The sequence below is a fragment of the Schistocerca cancellata genome, chromosome 2 (genome assembly GCF_023864275.1).
Source record: "Schistocerca cancellata isolate TAMUIC-IGC-003103 chromosome 2, iqSchCanc2.1, whole genome shotgun sequence".
Lineage (NCBI taxonomy): Eukaryota > Metazoa > Arthropoda > Insecta > Orthoptera > Acrididae > Schistocerca > Schistocerca cancellata.
In genome coordinates this window covers 44,045,720-44,054,012 of record NC_064627.1, presented here as the reverse complement: position 1 = coordinate 44,054,012, position 8,293 = coordinate 44,045,720, and the positions used below count along the sequence as shown (strand labels likewise).

The window sequence follows — 8,293 nt, the reverse complement described above, 5'->3', positions numbered from 1 at the left end:
TTTGCAGCGTCGCCACCAGAACCAAATGCATGCATGCTTTTCTTCCCCCAGATTCATAGCTTCATCGGGCCGCACAGACAGGAATCGTTAGCGCCAGGATTTCACCAGGAACAAGTCCCGCCCACTCACCCGCGATCTTCCCCGTCTTTGTTCGGCGCCTGGGCGTCGTTTCAGTTGACCCACGTGGTTTACCGCGTTCGGCTGCACACGCTCCGAGTGAATGTTAAATTAATATCTTGCTAGGTCTTAAATTTTGCGACATAGTTAAAAGACACGTTACAAAAAACGTGCACAGTTGGCCTCTGCTGTGCCAGGTGCTTCCACAGCAAACATAGGAGAAAACAATTGTGCACTGAATTCTTTAAATACGAGAACTCAGTATTCAGATGAATAGCCTAAGAAGAAACATACTTCTATGTGAGAAAAACCACCCAAAGCTAAAACAGGAAAAATCTACCCTCAAAGAATAATTTGCTCGGAGAGATACAAACAACGGTATACTGGACACAAGAGTTTCAGAACGCATACAGTATACGCGAAACAGGCATCAGTGTTCACTATAATTCCAGAGGGCATCAAAATTACTTTGTTTTTGCTAGATCAATCCAGGCTGTTTTCGCGTGTTATTCACTGAATAGTTTTGCTGAAAAGTTTTAGGGGTGGAAGAAGAGCTAGCACAGCATGAAGGACGTTTTACAGCTGTGAAACACTGCAGCATTTATTTCCCCCATAACTGGTCTGTGACAAACATGCACATCATCACTATTATTTTTTAAAAATGGTTTGAATGAAATTTACAAAATTAATGAATCTTTTGGTTAAAAATAGACAGGACAAAGAATAACGACAGATTATTTCCCTGAGACGTTTGCAACAGCATATAGTACATTAATCACACAGAAACAGCCACAATTCTTTATAACCTCGTTTATAATGCGCGGGTATGGCATTGGAAGAATTTACAAGTTAAAATTCACCCATTACCCATGCGAATACTAACGAAATATGTCATATAAGCAAATATCGTGCTGCTTTCATTAGGCATTTCTACTTTATGGCATTCTTATATTCTTTAATTTTCGTGAGTTACTATGAGGGCTTACATAAACAAAACGACTTTCGCTTATTTCTATATAACGTTGATTTTAGACAACAGAGTTAGTCGACTGCATCTGTGGCTTTACTACCGACGTGACAGATTCAAGACCATTGTTTTCGCATTGTATGTTTGTTCTGCTGTTACCCTCAAATAAACGTATTATAATAAGTGAATTAGCTAATGAAAATTTGTCGTTATTGCCCTTAAATAACATCGCGTTATTTTTTGCTTTCTATTGCTGGCGATGCTATCAATTATCTATACATATTTTTATTTCTTTAATAATGCAAATTCATGTTATATTACCATCCAGAAAAACTTAAATTTCTTATCATTACTGACTCTCATCACGGTGTAACGTGTGTTGGACTGTGACGATAACAACTTTGATGTAGCTTCCAGTTTGTGGAACCGGCGGCTGTTTAGGGGAGGGTCTTACACCATGGATAGGCGCGGAGGGGGGTGAATGGGCGGGACTTGTTCCGGGTGAAATCCTGGCGCTACGGGCACGTCGCACAGACATCACAGCAAATGGACGATGTGCCCCCGCCCCCACCGTTCCCGCTCGTCAACCCCCTGAACCTGGACCCACCACTGCCATCGCCATCACCATCGCTATCACCCTCGCCCCCACCGTTCCCACTCGTCATCCCCATGAACCTGGACCCACCACTACCATCACCATTGCTATCACCCTCGCCCCCACCGTTCCCACTCGTCAACCTCATGAACCTGGACCCACCACTGCCATCGCCATCACCATCGCTATCACCCTCGCCCCCACCGTTCCCACTCGTCAACCCCATGAACCTGGACCCACCACTACCATCACCATTGCTATCACCCTCGCCCCCACCGTTCCCACTCGTCAACCTCATGAACCTGGACCCACCACTGCCATCGCCATCACCATCGCTATCACCCTCGCCCCCACCGTTCCCACTCGTCAACCCCATGAACCTGGACCCACCACTACCATCACCATTGCTATCACCCTCGCCCCCACCGTTCCCACTCGTCAACCTCATGAACCTGGACCCACCACTGCCATCGCCATCACCATCGCTATCACCCTCGCCCCCACCGTTCCCACTCGTCAACCCCATGAACCTGGACCCACCACTACCATCACCATTGCTATCACCCTCGCCCCCACCGTTCCCACTCGTCAACCTCATGAACCTGGACCCACCACTGCCATCGCCATCACCATCGCTATCACCCCCGCCCTCACCGTTCCCACTCGTCAACCCCCTGAACCTGGACCCACCACTGCCATCGCCATCACCATCGCTATCACCATCGCCGTCGTCGTCATCGCCCCCACACGCCCTGAGGCCTGGACATGTGCCCTGGAAGCAGTTTTCTGCAGGATGTTCCCGCTGCCTCGCAAACCAGATGGCGTGTTAGCATAGGGAGCAGGCTGCCCTCCACAGCTACGGCTCGTGGCTCATCTCTATGTCCAGTGTCCTGGCTCCCTCCCCATTGTCGTTTGCAGCGTCAGTACTTGACAGTGGTGCAGCATTTCGGGGAGAGGAATGTGCTGGCGTACGCTGGCGCCACCACATCACGTGGCAGAGGTTGCAAGAAGATCAATAGAGGCCAATGGCAGACTCGCAGGAAACGTGCCGCCAACACCCTCTCTGCTGACAGTATGTACGATAGCCGCTGTGGACCGGAGGGCCAGTCTGTCGCACCCAACGAGTTCGAGTCTGGCATCAGTCGCAGCCAAATGGGGGCCATAGTAGCAGTTAGGTCTGCGGCTCGCTCAGAATCAGGCAGCACATGCCGACCGGAATAGTGTACATAGCGGACTCTGTACTTGCCCAGGAGTGAGGCTAACGTGGACTACTACAAAGAGCTTGTACCACAACGACTCTCTATGCTTATGAATAAAGAACCCAGTTAATATACACTACTGGCCATTAAAATTGCTACTCCACAAAGATGACGTGCTACAAACGCGAAATTTAACCGACAGGAAGAAGATGCTGTCGTATGCAAATGATTAGCTTTTCAGACATTCACACAAGGTTGGCGCCGGTGGCGACACCTACAACGTGCTGACATGAGGAAAGTTTCCAACCGATTTCTCATACACAAACAGCAGTTGACCGGCGTTGTCGGCTGAAACAGTGTTGTGATGTCTCGTGTAAGGAGGAGAAATGCGTACCATCACGTTTCCGACTTTGATAAAGGTCGGATGGTAGCCTATCGCAATTGCGGTTTATCGTGTTGCGACATTGCTGCTCGCGTTGATCGAGATCCAATGACTGTTAGCAGAATATGGAATCGGTGGGTTCAGAAGGGTAATATGGAACGGCGTGCTGGATCCCAACGGCCTCGTGTCACTAGCATTCGAGATGACAGGCATCTTATACCCATGGCTGTAACGGATCGTGCAGACACGTCTCGATCCCTGAGTCAACACATGGGGACTTTTGCAAGACAACAGCCATCTGCACGAACAGTTCGACGGCGTTTGCAGCAGCATGGACTATCAGCTCGGAGACCATGGCTGTGGTTACTCTTGACGCTGCATCACAGGCAGGAGCGCCTGCGATGGTGTACTCAACGACGAACCTGGGTGCACGAATGGCAAAAGTCATTTTTTCGGATGAATCCAGTTTCTGTTTACAGCATCATGATGGTCGCATCTGTGTTTGGCGATACCGCGGTGAACGCACACTGGAAGCGTGTATTCGTCATCGCCATACTGGCGCATCACCCGGCGTAATGGTATGGGGTGCCATTGGTTACACGTCTCGGTCACCTCTTGTTCTCACTGACGGCACTATGAACAGTGGACGTTACATTTCAGATGTGTTACAACCCGTGGTTCTACCCTTCATTAGATCCCTGCGAAAGCCTACATTTCAGCAGGATAATGCACGACCGCATGTTGCAGGTCCTGTACGGGCCTTTCTGGATACAGAAAATGTTCGACTGCTGCCCTGGCCATCACATTCTCCAAATCTCTCACCAACTGAAAACGTCTGGTCAATGGTGGCCGAGCAACTGGCTCGTCACAAATCGCCGGTCACTACTCTTGATGAACTGTGGTATCGTGTTGAAGCTGCATGGGCAGCCTGTACACGCCATCCAAGCTCTGTTTGACTCAATGCCAAGGCGTATGAAGACCGTTATTACGGCCAGAGGTGGTTGTTCTGGGTACTGATTTCTCAGGATCTGTGCACACAAACTGCGTCAAAATGTAATCACATGTCAGTTCTAGTATAATATATTTGTCCAATGAATACCCGTTTATCATCTGCATTTCTTCTTAGTGTAGCAATTTTAATGACCAGTAGTGTATGTGTGCAGTTTGTGTTGGTTGGTTTGTGGGATTGAAGGGACCAGACTGCTGCGGTCATCAGTCCCGCAGTTTGTGTTATGGAAAGAGGATGCCGGCCACAAAACAACATCCTCTTCTTTCTCCCTTTGGTACAAGCATACAAGACACAATGAGACGACATAAACATCATACACAGGCGCTAATCGCCACAGCTAAGCACTCTGGGCTTTCTTGAGAAAGATTTGGCTGTGTAACATCGCTGTTATCAAAAAATGGACGAACAGATATTTCTATTTTTTTCAGGTCCAGAAGGAAGAACTTTCGGAATTTCTGGAGTCCGGGGAAGACGGAAAGATTATTAGCGAATATTGGCGAACGAAAATCGCCGTTTCCTTTTCAAAAGAACTTTTCCTGCATTTGTGTGAAGCGAATTACAGAAACAACAGAAAACCTAGATCTGGATGGACGGGTTTAAGTACTGTGGCACCTTCCTCGGTGTCTAGCCTCTTCTTGTAAGTTGTATCTGTCTGTTCAAATCAGTTTAGGTTTTAGTCTCCTTGACTCTTCGCTGAGTGAGAAAAAATTATGTTTGTGCCATTTAGGACGAAAGGTAGGAGGGATTCCATAAATTCCTGTCTAATGACTCTGGAATGAGAACCCAGAACCGTTTGTGTTTCGGATTAACTGACTTTTAATTCTATATTCTGTGCCCATTATGATAATGCATGCATGTCACGCTTGACATTATCGTTGTCCTCGAGTTAATTAGCTTTGTGCTAAGTATTAACCGGAGGTCAGCAGCATACATCTAGTACTTACAGTGGGACAGAACTGATGACTCACTGTTGACTTACAGAGGGAAAGATATTGGACCTAATACTGAACCTTGGAGAAGCCAGATACGAGGGCAGTTCAATAAGTAATGCAACACATTTTTTTTCTGAAACAGAGGTTGTTTTATTCAGCATTGAAATACACCAGGTTATTCCCCAATCTTTTAGCTACACAACACTATTTTTCAACGTAATCTCCATTCAATGCTACGGCCTTACGCCACCTTGAAATGAGGGCCTGTATGCCTGCACGATACCATTCCACTGGTCGATGTCGGAGCCAACGTCGCACTGCATCAATAACTTCTTCATCATCCGCGTAGTGCCTCCCACGGATTGCGTCCTTCATTGGGCCAAACATATGGAAATCCGACGGTGCGAGATCGGGGCTGTAGGGTGCATGAGGAAGAACAGTCCACTGAAGTTTTGTGAGCTCCTCTCGGGTGCGAAGACTTGTGTGAGGTCTTGCGTTGTCATGAAGAAGGAGAAGTTCGTTCAGATTTTTGTGCCTACGAACACGCTGAAGTCGTTTCTTCAATTTCTGAAGAGTAGCACAATACACTTCAGAGTTGATCGTTTGACCATGGGGAAGGACATTGAACAGAATAACCCCTTCAGCGTCCCAGAAGACTGTAACCATGACTTTACCGGCTAAGGGTATGGCTTTAAACTTTTTCTTGGTAGGGGAGTGGGTGTGGCGCCACTCCATTGATTGCCGTTTTGTTTCAGGTTCGAAGTGATGAACCCATGTTTCATCGCCTGTAACAATCTTTGACAAGAAATTGTCACCCTCAGCCACATGACGAGCAAGCAATTCCGCACAGATGGTTCTCCTTTGCTCTTTATGGTGTTCGGTTAGACAACGAGGGACCCAGCGGGAACAAACCTTTGAATATCCCAACTGGTGAACGATTGTGACAGCACTACCAACAGAGATGTCAAGTTGAGCACTGAGTTGTTTGATGGTGATCCGTCGATCATCTCGAACGAGTGTGTTCGCACGCTCCGCCATTGCAGGAGTCACAGCTGTGCACGGCCGGCCCGCACGCGGGAGATCAGACAATCTTGCTTGACCTTGCGGCGATGATGACACACGCTTTGCCCAACGACTCACCGTGCTTTTGTCCACTGCCAGATCACCGTAGACATTCTGGAAGCGCCCATGAATATCTGAGATGCCCTGGTTTTCCGCCAAAAGAAACTCGATCACTGCCCGTTGTTTGCAACGCACATCCGTTGCAGACGCCATTTTAACAGCTCCGTACAGCGCTGCCACCTGTCGGAAGTCAATGAAACTATACGAGACGAAGCGGGAATGTTTGAAAATATTCCACAAGAAATTTCCGGTTTTTTCAACCAAAATTGCCCTAGAAAAAAAATGTGTTGCATTACTTATTGAACTGCCCTCGTATTATCTGTCTCCATTGTAGGAGTACTTATTTAGTCACAGACATTGTACACTGCTGGTGGTCTTTAGGTAAGGAAAAAACCTTCTTACTGGGCTTGGAGAAATCCTTAGGGTAAAAAGTATGGCAAAATGTCACAGCCAACACCATTAAAAGTTTTTTTTTAAATGACAATAGTACGTGGTAATCGCCTCTTCTTATGACCAACTATTACTTTTGTTAAAGCAGATGTGTTTGCGAAAGCCTGATTGGTATTCATCAATAATGTTATTCACCGTAGTATTCGGTAAGCCTGCCATCAACATGTGGGATGTCCCAAGCCCTCATTGTCGTAGTAATAAAGATAGAAAAAGATCCTAAACTGGGCATCTTGAGATAAGAACTCAATGATCAGAAATGAGGATTTCAGGTAGCACGCAGCAACTAATGAGCAATGCAAATAAGTCACCTGCAAGTGTTTGTAAATCGCCTACGTTTCTACATCGATATATGTGGCGGTTCTTTGAGACATAATACACGATGTTCTGGAATCTGTCCACAGCGGATTTTTTCCTGTGAGGTAGCATGAAGTATTTAGTGAATGAACATTTTTTGTTCGTTTCGTGTAACGATACTGTCACTGAACACTTCGCGCTCTGTATTTTTTTTTTAGAACGTTCTTCAAAAATATTTTATTAATAAATGCTTGTTATAGGCACTTGAGCATCTCATTATGTGTTCAGTAACTTACGTTGCTTTCGCCGCAACTGATCCACCATTGTATCGTGTGTAGGTTCACTTATGCCCTTATTTACAGCAAGATGTTTTAATAATCCCCGTAAAAATCGGTCCGTATAACAGTTGTGTACGTTATTACAAGTTTCAGTGGTTAAAAGTTAACACGTCACGACCTGAAATGTCAGAGACTACGGTGCTAACCGGTGTGCAGTAACAGCCACATACTACGAAGCTTAGATGGAAGGATAGCTGCAGTATGTCTCGACATAATTGTAGCAGCAATTAACCAATCTTCGCTGGCCTATTATTTCCACTTGCGTAGACCTACTTCTACCGCTAAGTAATACCCTCACTCCTGTGTTACGCCCATTCTCCCACACACTTCCCGCTTCCTGTGACGTACAGCCGTGGCACTCACTGTGTTGCTGTGTGTGCAGCGTGCTTTAGCAGAAACGGTTCACCTGTTGGTAACGAATTCACGAAATTCCCAAACCTTACAAGATAACACAATACGAAGCTGTAACATACTGCCGTTACGCCGAGCAAATGGACTGGCATATCTGAAAAAACTTATACATGTCTACGGTATTCGCAGACGGAAGACAGTATTTCCATGGTAGGCTTACACACAAAATCAGGAGCCCTATTCCACATGTTACCAATTGTTACACAGTGTGTTTCAAAAAGATTAATCCGATTTTACAAAAAAAGTCTTCTACATGAATTACATGTACACTTGTGACAAAAGGCTATTTTGCTATGTTAAAAATGTGAATGAATATAGCGTTTAAATAACACTTTCGGTCAATATTCTCGCACTGTATCTGTTATTTTTATGTAATTAAAGATTTGAAATCATTAAATTTCAATATTTGGTCACGTATCGAAGACGCTCTGTTAGTGGCTGAAGCTCTGGTGACGTCACGGTCTAGGAGCAAAACGA

General features: G+C 46.1%; 1 protein-coding gene across 1 annotated transcript in view; it reads left to right on the top strand.

The window, feature by feature from the left end:
* The first annotated feature begins 1,630 nt into the window (after positions 1 to 1,630).
* The window catches only part of LOC126150592 (uncharacterized), an 84,729-nt gene continuing 78,066 nt past the window's right edge, over positions 1,631 to 8,293 (top strand). The window contains exon 1 of the mRNA XM_049915886.1: positions 1,631 to 2,334. Within this exon, the coding sequence (XP_049771843.1) occupies positions 1,631 to 2,334 (704 nt within the window). The remainder of the gene's footprint in view (positions 2,335 to 8,293) is intronic.